General features: G+C 38.4%; 1 protein-coding gene across 1 annotated transcript in view; it reads right to left on the bottom strand.

Moving 5' to 3' along the window:
• LOC144251821 (alpha-1,3-mannosyl-glycoprotein 4-beta-N-acetylglucosaminyltransferase A-like) overlaps positions 1 to 23,573 on the bottom strand; it is a gene marked incomplete at its 3' end in the record, with an annotated part of 82,085 nt that overhangs the window by 19,834 nt on the left and 38,678 nt on the right. The window contains 2 exon segments of the mRNA XM_077794532.1: positions 13,362 to 13,495; positions 22,111 to 22,251. Coding sequence (XP_077650658.1) covers positions 13,362 to 13,495; positions 22,111 to 22,251 — 275 coding nt within the window.

Here is a 23,573-nt window from a genome sequence, read left to right as displayed (position 1 = left end):
AGCCTCAGGCTTCACCCCACTACAGAAAGCTCAACTAACAACTACCCACAGACCAGAACACCTTTCTGAAAACCCTACTACTTGAAAACAAGCATGAGACATGCTGCTGGTTGGCCGAACTGAGGACAGCAGGATAAGAAAGAATGGTCCCACCACTACCACGGCACTTCTCCCATCCAAGCCGACACAATGACACAGGGAGAGAACGTCTAGGGTGTTTACTGAGGAAAGAGAACCAGGGACAGTCATGCAGCTTCCCGAGCATCCAGAGATGCATCCCACTCTAGTCTCACCTCGTGGGCAACACTGGGGGTATGGCACAGCTTGACCATCAGGAGCCAGGAAAGGAGGCAGAGAGCACAGTGACCAGCACACGAGCCCTGGTGGTGGCACCTCTGTGCTTCTACCACCCATGTTGGGTGACTAGAGTTAAAGCTTACTTCAGAGCCCGTCCACAAAGCTGAACTGGTTGCCTTCAGCAGCACAGCGGGAAGTTCAACCCAGCTTGCGTCCCTACACGGCCAACCTCCAGCCCAGCCTCACAGCCCACTCCAATGACCCTAAGTCCAACACCCACCTCCGACATTTCAGAGAAACATGGGGCTAGACCTGCTTGACCCAGGAAGTCAAGTGTTGGCCAAAATGCCCCAAAGATCCTGTCTACATAGGGTCTACACATTGTGGAGAAGCTCAGAGGGTAAAGCTATTTGACCCAGGAGGTCAAACAGTCCCTCAACTCAGCCAAAAGCCCACTCCATGGCACCACTGTGATAAGGAAGCAATCCTCAATCATGCATTTCCAAGGAGCATAGCCTCTGACCCCACTCATCCAGAAGAGCAATGTTGCCTAACCTTGGAACCTGTATTCCTGCCCAACTACAGATCCTAAATAGTGGAAATGCCTGACCAGGGAAGACATCCTCTGACTGGCCTGACCAGAAGCCATCACACTATGCAGCCAGGACCACATCCAACTAGAGAGCTCACAAGAAGCTCTGCCTCTATAGGAGCTTCACCAGTTGGCCCCCTAGAATCACAGGCTAAATAGTGAAGGATGGGCCCTGCCAAAGAATGCCTGCGCAGGCCAGAAGAGGGAGCTGTCTCCTCAAAGGTACACAAAGTAATGCAAGGACACAGTGATTACAAGCAGGGAATTATAACACACACACACACACACACACACACACCTCTCTCTCTCTCTCATATATATGTGTGTGTGTGTGTGTGTGTATCTAACAGACCTCCAATAACAGACCCTAAAGATATGGCAATGTATGAAATGACTGATAATCAGTGAACCACAAAAATATAGGGTTAGAAAACCAAATGTAATTTGGAAAGCAATACATACACAAATAAATTTGACAAAGGAATAGAAACAATTTTTAAAAATAATTAAGCAGAAATCCTAGAAATGAAGAAAGAGTGAACTAAAATTTTCAACAGAAAGCTATGACAGCTGACTTGATCAAGCAAAAGAATCAGTGAGTTAAAAAGAATTTGAAATTACCTGGACAGAGGAACAAAAACAAGAAGGAAGGAAGGAAGGAAGGAAGGAAGGAAGGAAGGAAGGAAGGAAGGAAGGGAGGGAGGGAGGGAGGGAGGGAGGGAGGAGGGGAGGGGAGGGGAGGGGGGAGGGGGGAGGGGGGAGGGGGAGGGGAGGAGTGGGGGAGGGGGAGGGGGAGGGGAGGGGAGGGGAGGGGAGGGGAGGGGAGGGGAGGGGGAAAGGGAAGGAGGAAGGAAAGGAGGGTGGGGAGGGAAAGAAAAGGAAGGAAGGAAAGAAAGTCTATGTGAACTACAGGAGAACCTCAAGAGGCCAAATCTGCATGTAACAGGAGCTCCAGAAGATGAAAGAAAGAGGGAAAAAGGCCAGAAAGTATGAACAGCAGAGAAATGCCCTAATCTGGGGGTAGATGCCAACAACCAGGTACTGGAAGCACAGAGCTCTCCAATAAAATTTAACCCAAAAAGGAGCTCAGCAAGACACTAAGCAATCAAAATCAAAGACAAAGTTCTCACAGCAGAAAGGCCGCATCTAGGGGAAGCAATACCACTATCTCCAGATGTCTCCACAGAAACCCTGGAAGACAGGAAAGGAGAATGATATATTCAAAGCACTGAAGTGGAAAAAAAATCACCAACCCAGAATACCTTACCCAACAAAGCTGTCTTTCAAAACTAGATAAATAAAAACTTCCCTTGACAAACACAAACTAAGGGAGTTCACCACCCGACTTTAAGGAACTCCCTAGGTAAAGGGAGTTTTTAAGCTGAAACAAAAGACCTCTAAATAGCCCACAAAGCATACAAAATTATAAAACTCAATGGTCTAAGGAAAAGAGCCATATTCAGAATACTCTAGACAATGACAGTGTATATAGCAAGTCTGTTCCTAGCAAGAGGGTTAAAACACAAAACTACTCATATCTACAGGAGCAGAAATGAATTAAATTGAAACAAAAAATTTTTTTAAAAAAATAAAAGAAACAAAAAGTTGCTTCTTTGAGAAAAAATAAAAATTCTCATACAAAAAACATAAAATGTTGGGGGAGGAGTAAAGGCAGAGCTGTGTGCAGTCAGCTTGAAACAGGCTGTTGCAGGCTTAAATTGCTCTGTGTAAGCCTCACAAAGCAAAGCTCTTCAGTGGAGCACACAACCAAAATAGAAAGTATTCAAAGCATACCAGCACATCACAGCAGAGAGGACAACAGCAAGAAAGGAAGGATGCACTACAGGCGACCAGAAAGCGATTAGCAAATGGCCATCACTAAATAGTGAGTCCTTACCTATCAGTAAGAACCTCGAATGTAAATGGATTAAATTCTCCAATAAAAAGACAGTGACTGACTGGATTGAAAAATAATAACCAAGACCCAATTCTATGCTGCCTGCAAGAGAGTCAATTCACTTTTAAGGACACACACACACACACACACACACACACACACACACACACACACAATCTGACAGGGATGGAAAAAGATTTCTCAGGAAAACGAAGGAAGAGATGTGTTTTTACATCAGACAAATAAGACTAATAAAATACAACAACATTCTATAATAAGGGGGTCAATTCATACAATTGTAAATATATCTGCACCAACATCAGAGCACCTAAATATACAAAACAAACATCAAAGTCCCTGAAGGAGAGAGAGTGTGATACTGAAGAGTGACCCTGAAGACCTGCCACGTGGCTGCCCAGATTTCAGGCTCTCTGAGCTCTGGGAACTCCTGGCTGTCCCTTTACCAGCCCTGGGCATTCCCCACGTGTGGCCTGATTCAGCCAACACTGAAAGGTGTCATTTTCTGGGTAGTACTCTACCCTCTGGACCTCTGCTCTGCAGTCTCCAGCTTCTCTGTTTGGTGCCCTTTCTGCATACAGAAATATGTTTCATTGGGATAGAGAAATATGTCTCTAGACAGAAAACTGGGACAATCATGGTGCTTTCCCTCTATCTCAGGCAGCCATGTCCTGTGTAGTCTGCTGTCCAGTGTCCGAGAACAGTTGATTCACACACTTTGTCCGGCCTTCTACTTGCTGACATCAGGAAGATAAGTCCAGTTCTTGCTAACTCCACCACAGTGAGAAACAGAAGTCATTTAACATAACAAGGAACCACTGAGAATTCCAGAAATATAATGTGTACATGTGACAGATCAGCAGGATTCAAAGGACAGGGATATGTCAAAATGGGGCTGGCAGCTCACAATAAATTTTATTTCCCTAGGATCCAAGGAAAAGTTATGACTACCCACCTAATGCTTGATTTTTTCTTTTACTTTCAATTAAACATGACACACCAACAGAGCCAAACAATGTCACATTATTTTAGTTAGCCAGGTTTCTAAAATGGTCAAGGGCTGAAAGATTAATAAGAGGAAGTTCAAGGGCTAGACAAAAGAAAAAAATTACTTCTTCATTTGCAGTACGTTTGCATAGTTTTCCTGCCGCTAACTAGGATGCTGAGGCCTGATGCCATAGCAGTGGCTCACATTTTTTTTTAACCATAACCCAATCCGTTCAATATGCTTATAAATCAACTATTTCTGGATTCTTCCATGAATATCCTACTTCAAGCCTCAGCTGGATTATGACAAGTTTTCCCAGGGGTCTCCCATTTCTGCCCTTACCAAAGTAGCCAGCAGAATCCTTTCAAAAAAGTAGTCATATTACTCTTGCCAAAAATCATAATGTAGTCACAAGAAAATATGAGATGAATCCAAACTGAGACATTTTGCAAAATAATTTACCAGTGCTCATCAAAAATACCTAAGTTCATTAAAGACAAGAAAAAAGAGAGGAGTCGTCTTGGATTGAAGGAAACCTACAGATTCAGAACCACTAAGTGTAATGTGGGACTCTGTAATGGATACTGGAATAGAAATGTGTCTACAGGTGGAACAATATGAAAGTCGAATAAAGGCTGCAGTTGAATCAAGAGCATTACACTCGTGTTCTGGTTTTTTTTATCAGTGAGGATGGCTGCATCAGTGGTCAGCCTTCAAGTGAGACAAGTGAAGGGAATGCTGTATAATTTTTGTAACTTTTCTCTAAACCTAAACTTATTAACAAATAAAAAGGTATTTTGTAAGTGCCTTTAAAAAAAATTAGTAAATTAGGTGTCTTCTCTACTCGAAACTCCTGAAGGACTTTCCATCTTAATTAGAGCAAGGATTGGCAAAGTCGATCCTTGGCCTGGCATCCCAAGGTAAAACCTGACTGGAACACTGCTCCATGCATCCCCTTACATGCTGTCCATGGTTTGTTTTCATGCTAAAATGGCAGAGTTGAACAGTTCCAACAGAGACTGGATGACCTGCAAAGTCTAAAATATTTATCATTGACCCTTTACAAAGTTTGTCCTTACCCTTCACTGACAGCAAAAGTGAAGTTCTTAAGAAACTGTAGCGTCATATGTGGTCTAGCCCAGCCTGTCCTTCTCTGGCTGCCCATTACTAGTGAGTCCCCTGCCTCCTCCACCAAGCCACTCAGGCCTCTCCTTGCTGTTCTGCAAAACATGCCAAGCAATGCCCTGGCTCGGGGTCTTTGCTTAACAGTTCCTCTGCTATACTGTTTCACTCCTGTCTCCTTCAGGCCTCCGCCCAGGTGTCCCTGCTAACCCCACACTGGACGACCATGCACTCCCTTTCTTCCTTACCCATTTATCCGCCACCATGCTAACATCTAACATTCTGCATATTTGAATTTTTTTTCTGTCCTTCTCTGTAAGCTACAATGGGCAGAGGTTTTGTTTTATTGTACATATGCTTAACAATTTACCACTCTTTCAGAAAATATTTATTAAATTACCACCAAATTTTATGGGATAACATGTACACACGCAATTTCTTCTTGATAGTCATTTGTGTGATTTATGACCAAAGCATACACAAACATTGTAAAAATCTAGCTGCTGGGAAATTATAGGCCAAAATACTACTGATGCATTATAGTAATCTATAATTTCAAATGAAGAATAGAAGCAAAAACTAGAAGATAACCAGCAAGAATACAGAAGACTTGAACAACACAGTCCACCAACTTCACCCAACCGACATCTACAGAAAGATCACTCCACTACATCTACAGAATCCTCCACAGCAGAATCCACTCCTAGCACAGGGAACCTGGTAGGTCAGATCACACACTGGGCAATGAACAAGTACTGAAAAATGTTAAAGGACTGAAATCACACAAACTACACTCTCTCACCACAATGTAGTTGAATAAGAAATCAGGAACAGGGGAAAATTTGGAAAGTCCTCAAATAGATAAAAATTTAAAAAGCACATTTCTAAATAACTTTTGGGTCAAAGAAGAAATTACAAGGGGATATACAAAGTATTTTTGATCTGAATACAAATTAAAACATGATAATATCAAAACTTTGGAGATGCAGCTAACATGAAACTTAGAGGGAAATTTGTAGCTTTAAATTGCCTATATTAGAGAAAAGATCTCCAACCAACAATCTAAACATTCACCTTAAAAACCTAGCAAAAGGAGAGCAAAACTGAAAGCAAGCAGGAGGAAAGAAGTAATTATTATATTAGAAATTAATGAATCATAAACTAGAGAAATACCAGAGTCTCAAAGAGTCTCTCTACTCACATGCCTGCCTGCCAGCCCACTAGGGCTGAAAAGACCTTAACAGTCTCACAGTAAGAAAGGGGGCATGGATGGGAGGGTGAAGATGAGACTATTCAACATAACATACTTCGTAAAATTACTGCACTCTTTAGCAAGGCATACACACATTTTTTTTTTTAAAAAAAATACAGCCAATGATATAGAAAAACTAGTATTTTTGTACAATGCTAGACTTCAGGAACACCATCTACATTCTGATAGAGCTTTAATTTTTTTTTAATCTCCAGAACCTTCCCTATTTTAACTCTTCAATAAAAATTTATTCAGTGAGTAAAAGAATTCTTAGAATGAAATCTGAACTCTTGCCATTATTTAAAAATAGCCTCAGGCAATGAGGAGAGTTTGAGAAAATATGATGACAGCAAGGGCCACCCTGAGACCACCAAGCTCTTCAGGTGCTTCAGGGGAGAAGAAAGTTCAAAAGCAAAGTGCCCAGGTAACCACACCCTGTGGGTGGAAGCGCATCAGGCTGTCCGACTAGAAAGACTAGCCTGCTGAGGGAGAGTAAAGAAACCACAGACTACTGTCCGTGAGAGCCAGACTCAGAAACACAAAAATTTTCCTTTTGAAAAATAACTGAAATCCTTAAGCTTGAAAGGATCTAGTTTGGTCCTAATATCCAGAGGTAACAAGAAGAACTACTCAGACTAGCTGGATTGACAGGAAGCAGCCTGGCTCCGTGGAAGGAGGGAAGACAGTCTTTGTTTCAAATAAACCAAATAGTCTGGAACACTCTCTGACCCCTCATCCTCTGGCACGACAGCAGCCTGAAAACCCATTTCCTTCAATGATGATTCATAAGAAGGGAACCAGCCCAGCATGTACACTAAATAATAAGGAAAACTTAGCAAATCTAGCAGAAATGGAGAGGACAGCAGAGAGACAAAGCTTCTCACCTCCTCTGTAGTATCTGTAGTCAAAGGATGCTAAGCAGGCATACCAGATGACAGCAGAGAATTCCATTTCTTAGTACAATGGTGAATACTACGTAAGACAATATAAATCAGGCAGAAGAGAAGAGGTAGGGTAGGAAAGGAAAAGAAGAAATAATACCAGTTTTATTGCTTCCCATGTCGGGAAGCCATAGATACCATCTAAGAAAACAGAGGGTTATATAAGGGTTCTGTATAAAGTTACAGCTACAACAGTAATCACTGGTATAAAAATACATACTTTTCTCAAATAGAAAAATGAAGCACACAAAATAAAGCAACACAAATAAGCAACAAAAAATCCTATAAAAGACATATGGGGAAGGGGGGGAATCCCATAAAATGATAGGATTAAGACCAAATAACTGCATACAGATATATAAATTCATCTAGAAGAGAAATGCGTTCTAATTAAATCACAAAGCAAAATTCAACTCTAGGATGTAAACTAGATGTATTAAAAGAAAAAAAAAAAAAGGTGATTTAGAAAGAAAGGGAAACAAAAGGGAGGACATAGGAATACCAGACAAACGCAAACCCCAGGAAAGCATAGGTCATAATACTGCCACCCAGTAAGGGCGAATTTAGGCCCTCAAAATTAACATAATGCATAAGTCACTTTAAAATGCCAGCAGGTGTAATTGCCAATTAAGTTATAAATGTCCACCATAAAATAACATTACTATTTATAAAACAAAAAAACTATAATACAGGAAAAACAAAAACAGTAGCAGAAGATGTTTAACTCCTGAGTCCACAACACATCAAGTGGGAAAAGATAAGGATATATGAAGCATAAATGCAACAGAGCACACATAATTGAATTTTGAGAACAAGTAACATATCTCCAAGAGCTCACGGAACACTCACAAAAACAGAGCATCTCCTAAGCTACAACGAAAACACCCACCAATCTGAAGTAGAAGCTGCACAGACAACACTCTACAAACTCACAACAGAAACAAATAGTAACAAACCAATGTCCATGACAAAAGAACAGCATGAAAATATCACTGAGAGGGTGGCAAAGGACAGAACTAGGCCAAGTGACTCCGGAAAACAGAACTCTGGATACTGTAAGGCTGAGACAAAAGAACTGTAGACAAATATTTCCCTCTAGGCAGTGCTATCCTGGGGTAGGGTTAACAACACAAAAACACTGTATGTCCCCTTGAGATGTAAAAGAATACAGATACACTGAGTCATAAAGAACTGGGTTTCTCACTGTTGGAGAAGAGTTGAAAAATTAAGGGGATGCGGGGAGACTAGAATGGACTCTGAGACTGGAATCAAGTATCATTAGAAATCATGATGTCTAATATACAGACAGATGGACACACATCTGTCCACTCAAAGGGCCAGAAGCAATGATCTCTCAGTAGCCAGCACCCTAGTGTCCAGATCCTGTTTTTTAATCCATTCTTCAATAAAAAGAATAAGGTCCCTTTGAAAAATGGCTGATTTCAGGACTGGTGCAGGGGAAATATAAGACTAGCCTAGAACTCTTAAGCTGTTAGAAAGCAGGGAAACCGCTGGGGCCATATCAGGAGGACAGAGTCGCCAATTCAAAACGAGCTAGTGACCAAACTTGGAATAATTGATCAACAAAATAAAAGCTTATTCTTATTATGTACAACTCAACACTGATGCAAGTGACAAAATAAAAAGAAGAGCTCCTCTTAACAGTATCCTAATTATTAAATGGAAGCTAAATGATGAAACTAGAAAATCACCATTTGGTAAACACAATAATAAGACTACTCACTTGGTAAAAAGTTAAGATGAGAAACAGGATATCTGCATGATTTCAAAGTATCACCTCCAAAATAGGCTACTAACTACACAGGAAAAAGAGTATCTTCGCAGTAGAAAAACTGGGAGATGTCATCTTAATCAAGTGATGACAGCTAACATTCCCGGTAATGAGACGGGTCAACATCATGTAGCCTTTAACACTAGGCCCTGAAAAAGAACACCACCTCACTTCTGTGATACAACCTGAATTCAATGATGAGGAAACACCAGACAATCCCAAACTGAAAGACATTCCATAAAACAGCCAGTAATCTTCAAGAGTGTCAGGTCATGAGAGGACAGCAGTGGAACATTTGGAGAAATCTAAATAACACTTATAACTTAGGACAGTACTTATGGCATTTGCAGGTAAATGGATGGAGAATATTATGTTAAGTGAAGTAAGCCAATCCCAAAAAACTAAAGGCCCAACGTTTTTCTCTGATTACTGGATGCTGATCTATGATGAGGGGTGGTATGGAAAGAATGGAGGAACCTTGGACTGGGCAAAGGGGAGAGAGGGGGGAGGAGTTATGAGGATAGGAAAGATGATGGAATGAGATGGACATCATTACCCTAGGTACATGTATGAATACATAAATGGTGCATCTCTATACCATTTACAATCAGAGAACTGAAATGTTACACTCCATTGGTGTACGATGAATTGAAATGCATTCTGCTGTCACGTACAACTAAGTAGAACAAATAAAAATGATCATGATAAAATTGGTATAAACAATATAAGAAATATTCTATATATAATAAAAACAACAAAAAATTAGATTTACAAAATATTAGAATATAAAAATTATAATTAAACTCTAAGGAAAAATAAACACAGGAATGATACAATCTTAAAATCTGAATAGCACACTTTGATCCTACCAAGGAGCCTTAAGGGAGATAGAATGCATTCCTGTCAATCCCTTCTCAAGTTCAGAATGGGTCAGCAACTTTCAAATAATGCAACAGTGTATTGCTTAACACTCTGTATGTTCTATAAATGACTCATCACATGCCAAAGGGATCAATAAGGGTGAAATGACCAACAAGGAATAAGGCAACTAATTACTTTTCTCTCTTCTTCTCCTTATGGTTTCTCCCTTTCAAGCAAAAAAGAATACAAAGAACTGGGGGTCATGTGAGGAAAAGATGATGGTAACTCTTTTCTATGTGCATCTCCAGGTTTTCATTCTTGATTTTTCTCCTCAAATATTAAAATGGACCAGAGAGAATTCATGCCTTTATATAAATTCCTAATTTATCTCAAAGCAAAAGGAGAGCAAAACTAAAAGCAAGCAGGAGGAAAGAAGTAATTAATATTACAATAGAAATTAATGAAACATAAAATAGAGAAATGCCAGAGTCTAAAGAGTCTTTCTACTCACCTGCCTGCCTGGTTAAAGCTGCCTATTTATCCTAGATTAATTTCAAATGGGAGACTCAGGATGGTTTCTCAAAAGATGATAAACTGGGAGTTGAAGGATGAGAAAGAAAGGGAAAACAGCAGCAATAGTTTGGACTTTGGAATAACATGAAGAGAACTGAGGACACACGTGCCCTGTGGATCTGTATCATGAGCTGGAAGTAGAATAACCACAGCACAGGCCTATTAACACCGTATACAAGAATCCTTTCATAAGCAGATGGGAAACCTGGAAGAGCAGCAGTTTGGGAAAGTCAGATTAATCTGGCTCTGGACAGATTAAAACTAATATTCAGATACCACAGTGAGGTAGGCAGGTGGAAATACAGGCTCAGGAAGAGCCTGGAAACCTAGGCCCAGAAACAACTCCACACGTAGGTCACCCTCAACGCCACACAGCACATACCTGTTCCTAGTGTTACTGAGGTCCCAGCTTAGAACTACTCATCAAGGTGGAATCAAACACTGTGATTAATAATAATTTTAAACCGACTAAAGGCAATTCAGTGCACTCTTTAATTCTTCTGTTCAGATTTTCTTGATTGAAATTCTGCATAGATATATAGACAAACAGTGCATTTGGGAGAAACGACTCTTCAGAGACGGGAACACTGCCAATGTTTACAAGGTTTCCCCTGTGTGATCTCGCAGTGCCTCTGCAACAACGATGAGCTCCAAACAGTCAACAGCATCACTCTTATTGAAGAGATGAGGAACTGAGGCTCAAGAAAGCATAAAAAGGAGCAGAATCCAGCCCAGAATACAGTCCCTCTGGATCCAAACCCAATAATACTACATCTTAATCCAGATTAATCATGATAGTAAGAGGGTCTCAAATCCATAAGGACATTAGGCTCTGTCTGTAAACTGAACATTATTTTTCAAGTGTGTAAGAATGATTCTTTCACAGTTAAAGGTTTTTTTTGCAATTAAATATTAATATGTGCTCACTGTAAGTAAATTCTGATTTTATAAAATTGTATGCAATACAAAGTGACATCAGTCTATAATCCCAACTCTCAAGCTATTTGCTAGTGAGAGTATCTGGTATATTACAGGAGATTACTTTCCTTACCTGTTTTATTAATACACATATAAGAGCTATATAAATGTTTATGTACTTGAATGTATTTCTGTATTTGCAAATGTTTCTATTGGGTCTGTTTTTAGAAGCAAAATGTTGGGTTAAAGTGTATGTTTTTAATTTTAATAGCTATTACCAAGTTCCTTTTTGATTGGCCAGTTTCGTTACTTAAACGGAAAACTTTTGTAACAGATTAAAACATCATAAGTTAATACAAGTAACAAATGAGAAAATATTTCATATATGAAAATGTCTTACAAATCACAATTTACAACCAAAAAAATAAGCAAAGCTTATAAAATAATTATACATACTAATGATCCAAAATAAAACTTCATAAACCAACATTTAATCCCACTCAGTAAAGAAATCCAAATTAACAAAAGTCAAGTATTATTTTCAACCCATCCAATTGACAAAAATATTTTAAAACTAGTATGAACTACAGGAAGAAAGAAATAGCTCTCTCAGACTTTTGGAAAGGAGATAAACAGATTTAATTTCTACAGGGTATGCTGGCTATCTATGAATATTTTAATGTGTATGGATTCTGAGAGAGCAATCTGTATTTATAAATGAGTTCCAAGTCAGTAACTATAAAAGTATACAATTTATTTACAGAGTGCTTATTTCAGTACTGCTTATAACTGCAAAAACTCAGAAACAGCCTATCAATCAAATAACTCATGTTGAGGGGCTGGGGCTGTAGCTCAGTGGTAGAGTGCTTGTCTAACACATGTGAGGCAATGGGTTCAATCCTCAGCACCACATAAAAATTAATAAAGGTATTGTGTCCATCCACACTAAAAAAGTTTTTAAAAATAATTCATGTTGAAACCATACAATGGAGTATTTTTTAGCCATTAAAAAATGATGCTATGAGGCTTGGGTTGTAGCTCAGAGGTTAAGTGCTTGCCTCACATGCATGAGGTACTGGATTCGATCCTTAGCACCACATAAAAAAATTAATAAAATAAAGATATTGTGTCCGTCTAAATTTAAAAAAAATTTAATTTTGTTTTTAAAAATGATGCTGTGATTTTTAATCTTTTTAGCATGGAAAGATGTTCATGGTATTAAAATATGTATAGAATGATCCACTCATATATGTGTACACAAGTCATAGGAAAAATTCTTTAAGACACATTTAAAAATACTTATAGTTCTATCCACATGAAGGTGTAAGAGGCGAGTTTTCATTACATATTTATTTAATTGTTTTAAATAATGTGCATATTACTTTTTTCATTAAGAAAACATTAAGATCATTTTTATTTAAAGAGACAGAGAACCCTGAAGGAGTGGGAATCAGAGGTCCAGAACTATACACAGTTATACTATGTCCATCTTCTGCCCCCCACCTTTTTTTTTCTTACCTTTTATTGGGGACGGAGGGGTGGGGATCAAACCCAGGGCCTTATGCATGCTAGGCAAGCCATCTAGGTGAACGTTACCCTTAGCCTTTTCCCAGGCTGAAATTTGATATGATAATTAAGGAAATATTTACTCAGGGCACTTGTTCCTTGTGGTATCAGACAAAAAAGATTCTTTCTCTAAATCTTTTGAGGAGACTAAAATTGAAGAGGTATATTCAAGTGATTTTCCTCTAATAAAACGATGGCTGCTTCATAGGGGTTAGCCTAGGCTGGGGTTATGCCTAGGCTAAACCCTCCTTCAGTTTCACAACTCCAATTTAGGTCTCAGAGCTAGAAATGGGGATTCATTTTTTTATGATCTATGTGTATAATATTATCCTACTGACAATGAAGGTTATCATTCCTGGCTTTAACTGCAGGGAAGAACTTAGAGCAAACAACACACAAGATTTACATTAACTAACCAGATAGCATATATTACCTAAGCTTCACTCAGCACATTTAAAAAATTCTTTATAAAGCATATCTGAATATTCAATTATAGTTTTACTCTTAAGACTATATATAGTAAAAAAAAATAACAAATAATTACCTCTCCTATGAAGACTACTATAACACAGTCCAACTTCTCTTCAGGATACAAATTATCAATAAGGGAATGAAGAGTTTCTATGAGGTAAGATTTAACTTCTCTCTTCACTGTGGGAATCCCCATTACTATTGAAACTGAAACAAAACAATACAGTAATTACATAAAAAAGACTTCACAAGGACAATAATAGAAAAATACTACCATTTTGAAAATACAATGCTTCAAATTCACAGGAATTGAGGGATTTAGTTTCAATTTCAGAAAGAAATTAATCAAAGGATACAAGAACATACCTATAATACTGTATTATCATACGTTCCACATGACTTAACCATAAAGGGGTGGGGTGGGACAGAGGGAGAGAGAGGGAGAGAGAGGGAGAGAGAGGGAGAGAGAGGGAGAGAGAGGGAGAGAGAGGGAGAGAGAGAGAGGGAGAGAGAGAGAGGGAGAGAGAGAGAGAGGTAGAGAGAGAGAGAGAGAGAGAGAGAGAGAGAGAGAGAGAGAGAGAGAGAGGGAGAGAGTGTGTGTGTGTAATGTCAAAGAACTGGTAAAAATAAGAGTCAACCTCACATTAAAAATGAATGGCTATAAAGTATAAACAGAAAAATTTTATACGACTAAAACTCAGAAACACTAAACATGCCTTAAAAATTAATGTCTTACATATCAACTTCAAGTCCATGATGCACTGAGAAGGGAACAGCACCACTTCTGTGGTTTTCTTGCCAAAAGGAATAACCTCAACCTGACCAAAAAGAAATATCAGACAATTCCAAATTGTGGGGTCAGTCCACAAGATAGGCAGCCAGTCCTCTAAAGCATCAAGGTCATGGAAAACAAAGAACTGTCCCAGATTGGAAAAGACTGAGAAAACATGACTATTTAAGGAAATACAAAATCCTGACTCGACCTTGGAACAGAAAAACAATGAAAATTACAAAATCTGAATAAGAGCCAAGGTTAGCTAATAGTGTGGCGTTGGTGTTAATTTCCTGGTTTGATCATGATACCATGGTCATGGGTATGCACGGTAGATGAGGGATAGGGAAACGCTGGGTGCTACAGGAATCTGTGCAACATTTTTAAGGTCTAAAATTATAGTTGATTCTACTAAACTGCTTGTTTTGATTGCAAATTTGTTTCTACATGATTAATTTATTAGGGATCAACATGGGCATAGCATGAATTTCACATTTGCTTATATGCAACTTCTCCTGAGACACTCACATAGGTGAATAATAGACAACTGTATGCAGGCTGGGCACCATGGTGCATGCCTGCTGCCTCCAGCAGCTTGGGAGGCTGAGGCAGGAGGATTGTAAGTTTAAAGCTAGCCTCAGCAACTTAGCAGGCCTCCAAGCAACTTAGTGAGACCCTGTCTCAAAAAAGGGATGGGGATTTGGCTTAGTGGTTAAGCACTCTGGGTTCAATCTCAGTACTAAAAAAAAGAAAAAGAAAGAAAACCATACCCAGGCTAAACCAATTCAGGAAACTAAACTTTGTAAAAATACCAAATGCACACACCACAAACCTCTACCAGCTGCCTCAGTTCTTCACATGCTGTCGACCATACCCATCCACACTGGGGGTTCCACGTTCCTTCAGATTTCAGATAACGCAACTTGTACCACCAATTTGTGGTAACTTGTAAGCTACAACCCCTCTATAGCCTGCAGCAAATGGCAGGTCCCTTTCAGGCAGAGTTCCATATTATATTAGTTATGTATCACTTAATCACTTAACATGTACAAAATTGTGCTGCCATCTTCATTAGGTTTTAACCTGTTTTTATGTTTGCCTGGTTTTGAGTGCTGTGATCCTAATCCCATTCTTCTCTTTCTGTTGCATAGCTTTGCAGGGTGCAGTGGTTTGAGGAACACACATTTACTATAGAAGTGACTACATTTCAAAGTAAGTTTCTAAAATTCACATCTTAAAGTCGTAATATTCTGAGTGCTATATGTCAACAGAGAAGTATTTTGCAGATGTTAAAAATAATCTAGTCTTAATTATGGAACAATTAATTGGAAATGCTACCAAATACTTAGAATTCATAGAATCCTAAAACTAGAAGGAAGCTTAAAGAACATAGGTCAACTGGTCTACAACCATGATTTGCAGGTAAGAATACTAAGTACAAAGGGGTTAAGGGACTGCACCTGTTCTGTGGCACAAATTATCTGAGTGAATGATATAAAAATAAGCTCCCTGCCCTCACAGAACTTACACTGCTGAAGAGGGAAGAGAGATAATAACCTTAGAGGATAATCCATGCTACACAAACTCAAATGTGATAATGTCAGCATGAGGAATGGAGGGGTGCCTCTACAGACAGTGTGGTCATGAAAGGGCTCTCTGTTTTCAATTGAGCTGGTTAATTAATGATGAGGCAGAACGTTCCAGAAGAGGGAACAACAGGGAAGGCACAGTGGTTTTGACATAGTAAAGAAACATCAGGAGCAAAAACATATCTAAAGTAGAATAAGCCTAGATCCAGAGAATTCGTTAAGGGTCAGGTCACATGGAACAAATACAGTCTTAATTCCTAGAATAAAGAGAAAACCATTATCAAGTTGTAAGCTCAGCAGTGACATTATCCAACCTGTAATCCTAAGAGATTACCAAATGTTATGGAAAGTAAAAGCATAACTTTAAGAGTATTTGGGGAAGATCAGTTAGGAAGTTACTGCACTAATTAAGGAAAAAAATGGTGGTTTGAATTAGGATGTCTGAAGAGTTGAAAATGAACAGATAGATGAATTTAGGACGAAGTCTAAAGACCTTCACCAGGGGACCAGGAGAGAGAGGAAGAAGTGGGATCCAGGATGACTTCAGGAAGTGGAAAGGGGATCTTTTATCCAGAACAACACATCTGAGGGGAAGAAGGCTCCAAATCAAGATTTCTATCTTGATCATATTACTTTGAGATGCCAAAACACAGGATGAGTTATCTTGGAAGCAAATTTTCATATACTCAACCTTAGAATCTAAAAAAATACATATTTTAAATATTTAAAATATAGATTAAGAGTGTAACAACTATGATATGAAGTGTTCCTAGGCAATGCCAACTCATAAGTAATTCAAAAACTTTATGGAAAAAGCAAAATACATTGCATTATTACTTTATTGCATGCTCTGGATCAAAGTGTCTATTCCCTACTGACTAGGGATGTTTTTGCTTACATTTTGGTTTATTTAAGCTTAAAATGGCATGTTTTTGAGATTAAGCCATTTTCCCCAAATATACTCTGTTTTGGAGCTGAAATTTAAATTCTTTAGTTTAAGGACTCCAAAAAACATTGAAAATGAAAGTACTAATTTTGGTCACACTTTCAGAATTAGAGTAAACCATGCTAGTGATAATTCAAAAAGTGACCACAAAAAAAAGGAAAGAAAGAAAAGAATCTTTCATTTTCTAGGATATTCCACGCTCCCTTCTGTCACAGGGAAGTGTTATGGTGCACTTCCCACTTTTTTCCCATTGTGGTAGAATAGATGGCCTCCCAAAGATGTCCATGTCCTAATTCCTGAAGGCAGTTTTCCTGGTCTTCTGGGGTGGAGTAAAGTTCAGAGTCGTCAGTCTGAGCACCGTATCTGTAGTCTGAAACCCTTCAGGATGTCTTTTCTGTTTGGCAGGGTAGCCAGTTATATTCAAGATGGCAAAGGCTCTGTCAGCCTGGATCCCTGAGTGATCAGTGAGTGCACAAAACCCTATCAACCACACTGGAAATATACTGTCAGCAAAAATTTAAATAAACCTTTGCTATGTAAACCACTGAGATTTGGAGGTTGTTGGATACCACAGCATAACCCAATCTGATCTTGTTTGACATTACCATCTTCTATCACTTACAGTCTAGGAAATGTGTGTATTCTAAGGGGTTAGAGTTCAGGGGAAATATGTCAGCAAAGTGAAGAATATAGTCAGGTCATCCTTTTAGAGAGAAGAATAAAGGAACCCAAGAGAAATAGAACCAAAGGGTTGGACTATATTTCCAATTTAAATAATAATTGTGCACATGAAAACTGACCATATACTAGATACTCTGAAATGCAGTCGTAAGGTTGGTGAGGCCCCCCACCTTGTGCTGTTATTATGTGATAGGGACATCAATTGTTATGTCACTTTTCTTCCACTTTCTTGGGAAGTTTTCAAATTCTAGTATTTATTTCCTTTAAAATTGAGAACATTTTCAGAACAATCTTGATTTGGCTTTTCCAATCTTCAATTAGTCTATCTTTATTTGAACTAAATTATATTCCTTTTTAAATATTCATTGCTACTTAATATTTTTAGCCCATCATGTTTCCCCTATGGTTTGACTTAAGTCATTTACTCCCCCATTTCTTCCTCTATATTCCATGACAATTTTTTGTCTTCTACTGCTCAGTTGTACTTTCTTTCTTCCCTGGCTTTATCCTCTTCTTTCACTGGAAATTAACTGCTGAAGAACTTTGAAGGTTCAGTCCTGGGCCATAGGTGATCTCATTTATATCCATGTCTTCAACAACCACTTATTCGTAAACAAAAACTCCTAAAAATTAAACCTAACTCTTATTTCTCCACTGAGTCTGAGATTTAAATGTTCACTTACCTGCATGACTTCTCCACTTCATATCCTTTCCCCTTGAAACTTGACATATCCATATTTAATGCATTTCTTACAAACCAACGCTGCAAACCATTTGCTACTGTCTCCTATCTCTGAATGCACCCAGCATGCACTGCTCCATCCAGAAACCTAAGGCTTGTCCACAAATCCAGTCCATAACTATGATTTCTCTTAAATGCTGCCATATAGTCCAAACAGCCCTTAACCCCATCTTCTTTCCTTCTCTACAACCACCAGCCACTGCCTAATCTGAATCCATCCTTCTCCAGTCCCCCAGAACAGCCTCTTACCTGGTCACCCACATCTCCTCTTCTTCCCATACTTTCATTCTTCCCATTGCAGGAAATGGGACCTTGCAAGATTTAAGTCTTAAAAAGTCATCCTTGCCAAGTTCTATTTAAAACTCTTTAGTTGCTTCACATTGCTCTTAAGATGAAAACCAAACTCCTGTAACAGGTCTGAAAAGCCCTGTGATTTGGGGCCTGAACTCCTATCTCTAGCAGCACATTGTCCTGTGCTTCCCCTCACTCTGCACTAACTACAGTGGCCTTCTTTCATTTTCTAGGATCTTCCATGCTCCCTTCCGTCACAGGGAAGTGTTGTGGTGCACTTCCCACTTTTTTCCCATTGTGGTAGAATAGATGGCCTCCCAAAGATGTCCATGTCCTAATTCCTGAAACTTGTGAATATGTTACCCTACATGAAAAAGGGACTTTTACATATGACTAAATTAAGCATCTTGAAACAGGATTATTCTAGATTACCAAATGTGCTCAAGATAACCAAAGAGGTTGTACAAGAGGAAGGCAGAAGGGTCCGAGGGAGAGGAGGTGAGGTGGTATCAAAAGGAGAGATGTGAAGACACTCTGCTTTAAAGATGAAGGAATGCAATCAGCCTGTGCACTCCACAACAGCTCGGGAAGGGATGATCAATCACACCGGGTTTCTGAAGGAACACCCCCCCCCAGACACCTTAAATTTAGGATTTCTACCCTCCAAAATTGTAAGACTATAAATGTATGTTAAGTCCCTGAGTTTGTGTAGTAGTCTGTTAACAGCAGCGACAGGAAATACCCACCTTTACCTGTTAACTATATATTCTACTAGTCTCAGATCCAATGTATTTTTGAGACTTCCCTAAACCTCTTCATCAGGGGAGATGCCCCTTTTCTACATTCTCAAAGCACCCTTTACATCACTAAAGGGTGATACACTTTAGTTACACTAAAGGGTGTAACTGATTATTTGACCAACACACATATCCTGTACTATGCCAAAGCTCCACAAAAACAGGAACCATGTTGAATTCTATAAACCAGAGTGCCTGGCACATGGAGATGCTCATGGACTTTAACTTCAGCTAATACTTAAAGAAATTACCTGTGGTCCTCTCCTGACCAGGAGCACCATTTGGTAGATAACCTAACAAGAGTCTTTTGTCAGTTATCCTGCTCTTCACTGAATAGGCCCTTATTATGAAGACCTGGGTGCTTCTTCAACTCAAAAATTTTTTCTTCTGTACTTATTTGACTTTCTAAAAGAACCAAACAGCTCAATCTTCCTGATCACTAATTTTATCTTCAGATGTATCTACTCTTCATCAACCTCCTGATGGAAATTTTAAATCACTGAAAAACACAAAGATTTCTGTTTCTTTTATAATAGTTATTATTTTATGGGTAAGTTTTACATTCACATCCCTCTAAAAGCACACTGACTGTGTTTTGTTTTTAAGTCATATTCCATTCTATAAACTAAATTTTTTTTTTAGTATTAAATCACTCGTGGTGCTGATCTTAGATTTTGGAGGACTCCCAGTTGAAGAAGATGCCCTTCTACCCATGTGTAATAAGAATTGTAATTCATGCCGCTGTCGTGTATTTAAAAAAATAAAATCAATTAAAAAAAAAAAAAAAAAAAGAACCACTGCCTAAGAATTTAGGAAGGAAATTCCTTTCACATAAATCTGGGCACATTCCCACCCCCGACTCTAAGCTGTATGCTTTTTCTTTCAAAATTAGTGTCAGCTTTATAAGAATGTTAACTGCTGAACCAGCCATGATGGTGCACACCTGTAAATCCCAGCAACTCAAGAGGCTGAGGCAGGAGGATCAACAAGTTTGAGGCCAGTCTCAGTAATTTAGCTAGACCCTACCTCAAGAATTTTTTTTTTCTTTTTTTGTACCAGGGATTGAACCCAGGGTGTTTAAGTACTGAGCCAAGTCCCCAGTCCTGTCTCACTAAGTTGCTGAGGCTGGCTTTGAACTTAACCATCCTCCTGCCTCAGCCTCCCAAGCCACTAGCATGGGCCACTACAATCAGCTCAAGATAAAATTTTTTTTAAAAAAGGACTGGACATGCAGTTCAGTGGTGGAGCACCCTGGGTTCAATCTCCAATACCAAAAAAAAAAAAAAGAATGCTAGCTGTTGGAAAGCTGGCTGACAAGATTTTATTGTATTTAAGATGGTAAAGAAATAAAGATGTATAAACAAACAAAATGGAATAAGTACCTCCAAAAAGGAAGTGAACGTCACATTCATAAAGGACAGGCTACTATAAAAGAACCTGTCAGAAACTTTTTCAAAGTTAAATGACTTTAAAAACACTTCTATTTTCATTTTCATTTATCTTACTAATAAAATATACAGTCTAAACCAATGAACCCACAATTTTGGCTAAGGCATCCTGTCCAAATCGAAACTGTTGAAGGGAGAGATACAGTAAGTACCAGCTTCAAAAAATAATGAACAATCAATATTCTAAAAAAGTTAATTTAGAGTACCCTACATGTCTTGTTCGTCTTTATATATCTGGCACCTGCAGAATTCCTGGCCTCAATAAATATTTCTTGAATTAATAAAGAAATGAAAAAAAGGGCTGGGGATGTGGCTCAAGCAGTAGCGCGCTCGCCTGGCATGCGTGCGGCCCGGGTTCGATCCTCAGCACCACATACAAAGATGTTGTGTCTGCCGAAAACAGAAAAATAAATATTTTTAAAAATTCTCTCTCTCTCTCTCTCTCTCTCTCTCTCTCTCTCTCTCTCTCTCTCTCTAAAAAAAAAAAAGAAATGAAAAAGTGAGTGAGTCTGAACATGGTATTTTAAGAGTTTACACCTCCTCAGGAAGATAACGTGTTATTTTAAACGTTTAATAAAACAGAAAGATATAAACTTAAATCAAGATGAATATAAATGCTTATGGTAACAGACTAAACAATATGAGAAAAAAATGTGACCAAAAAAGACAGGAAAATACTTAAGATTCTTACTATATCAAGAGTGGACTAAGTCCGTTTTTCAAAGAACATTCACAAAAAATGAATTTCAATATTCATAAAGTAATCATCTTGTCACTTGTTTAAGATTTGTAAGGGAGCAAAATCTGCACTCCAAAATCTACAAAGAGCTGGGTATAGAGGACACACCTTAGTCCCAGCTTCCTGGGAGGCCAAGGCAGGAAGATGGCAGGAGGCCAAGGCAGGAGGATGGCGGTAGCCCAAGAGTTCAAGATCAGCTCCGCAACACAGTGAGACCCCATTTCTTTAAAAAAATAAATTAAAACTACAAAGAAAAGGTTAACAATGTCAAAAAGGAGGGATAAAAGTAGGAAAGCAGTAAGTGGTCCAAACAGCTCTGGTTGCCCTGCCAAGTAAGAAAAAAAATCACAAATTATGTTTTGAGTACATTATAAAAAGAAGCAACTGAAGTGTTTCTATTATTCTGTGGAAAGTTTATATAAAAGGGACTGGCCCCTGACATCTTGGTAAAAAAAAAGTAGGACACACATAAGAACCACCTTCCTGGCAGCCTATGAGAGCTATTAATGTTGAAATAAGAGGAAAAGTCATCTCTCTACCTCCCAAGTTTTTAAAACAGAAAAATTACAAAGGTTTAAACATTTGTCTGCCTGAACTAGATTTCTCTTGATCTTTTTCTGCAATATTATTCTCATCTACAAAGAAAAGTGTCCAACTTCTTTCAACATGGCGTCTGGCCAGTGTAAGCCCCAAGTGCACAGATAAAGAAAGAATTTTTTTCTTTGACCTGTCAGACTGCTCATGGTCAACATAACATGCCAAGTCACAATTCAGACCAGCGGGACAACCAGACTAAGAAGTAAGAAAATAAACATACCTCCTGTTCTTCCATTGCCAATCTGCACAGCAGGCTGAAGGCTTCCTTCGTTTTGCAATAAATGAGGCAAATGATAATAAATAGTTGGCACTTGAAGGGATTTTTTGCTTGTTAACTCTTTTAGTAGCTTTAGGGTATTACCTGAAACACAGAAGTATAATTAATTCACAGAACATCTTACCTTATAGAAGTTGCTGATTTTATAAAAACAGCAGTAAAAATTTATGAGAATTAGAACTAAAAAGGTTTTTCCTAATTTCATAGCTTGGTGGATGGATGAGTCTCCATTCAAAATGAGAAGGACACTTTCCCAACAAGAGTCAGGATACGGATGAATAGGTGGATGAAGCCAAGGCACAGGACCAGGACAGGTGGGATGCCGATTACCCACCTCTGCACTCAGTCAGACTCACTGAACAGACTCAGTGTGCCATAGACTTAGGAAAATGTAACAATGCCCAGTACCCTGACCACTGATAGATGACTTCCACCTTTGTTACACATTAACACTTTATCAAATTTTTATGTATTTTTTCTGAAAATAAAATCTTATTTCCATTATGCAAGACTTTCAAATTTTCATTAAAGTATAGTGTTAACCTTTAAACAAGGAAGTTGGCAGAAAGGACTTGTAGCCTCAACTCCATTAAAAAAATAAGACAAAACCAAAAACTCACAAAAGAAATGCCAATACAAATATGTGAAATTCAAGTTTAATCTTATGGGTAAAGAAACAATTACAAACTACAATATGTCATCTCTACCTATTAAATCAGTGGATTAAACAATAATATTAAAACAGCGTCAAAATCCCAGAAACATTCTGTCCTGTTATTCAGTAATTTCCCTTTAAAGAATTTAGCTTTTATGTAGTGTTCAACCAGAGAAAAATTGTGTTCTATATGTGTAATATGAATTGTAATGCATTCTGCCGTCATATATAACAAATTAAAATTTAAAAAATAAATTAAAAAAAGAATTTAGCTTTTATGTACTCAACAACTATTCAGTGTTTTTTTTAATATTTATTTTTTAGTTGTAGTTGGACACAACAACTTTATTTCACTTATTTACTTTTATGTGATGCTGAGGATTGAACCCAGGGTCTCGCACGTGTGAGGTGAGCATCCTACCACTGAGCCCCAGCCCCAACCCTATTCAGTTGTTTTCTATCCAATTCCAGGAATGGTGCTAACGTATTTAAAAATCAACAGTCATCAAAGCATAGATCCTGTTTTTTAGAAAGTCATAATCTAATAAAAATAACTTAAGGGCTACCAGAAATGTGATCAACTGATAGTCAAAGATGTTCATCACAGAGTTATAAGCTGGGGGAAAACACCCAGGAAAAAAACATTTGATTAATTGTAGGAAAATGTTTAATATATTATGGTATTTGATCAGCTGGATATCTACAGCTACTAAAAATAGCATTTTTAAGTATATTTCATGTTAATAAAAAT

Source organism: Urocitellus parryii, unplaced genomic scaffold (genome assembly GCF_045843805.1).
Source record: "Urocitellus parryii isolate mUroPar1 unplaced genomic scaffold, mUroPar1.hap1 Scaffold_2324, whole genome shotgun sequence".
In the NCBI taxonomy this organism is placed as follows: domain Eukaryota; kingdom Metazoa; phylum Chordata; class Mammalia; order Rodentia; family Sciuridae; genus Urocitellus; species Urocitellus parryii.
The sequence above is the reverse complement of the archived record's forward strand: the minus strand, read 5'-3'. Positions and strand labels throughout refer to the sequence as shown.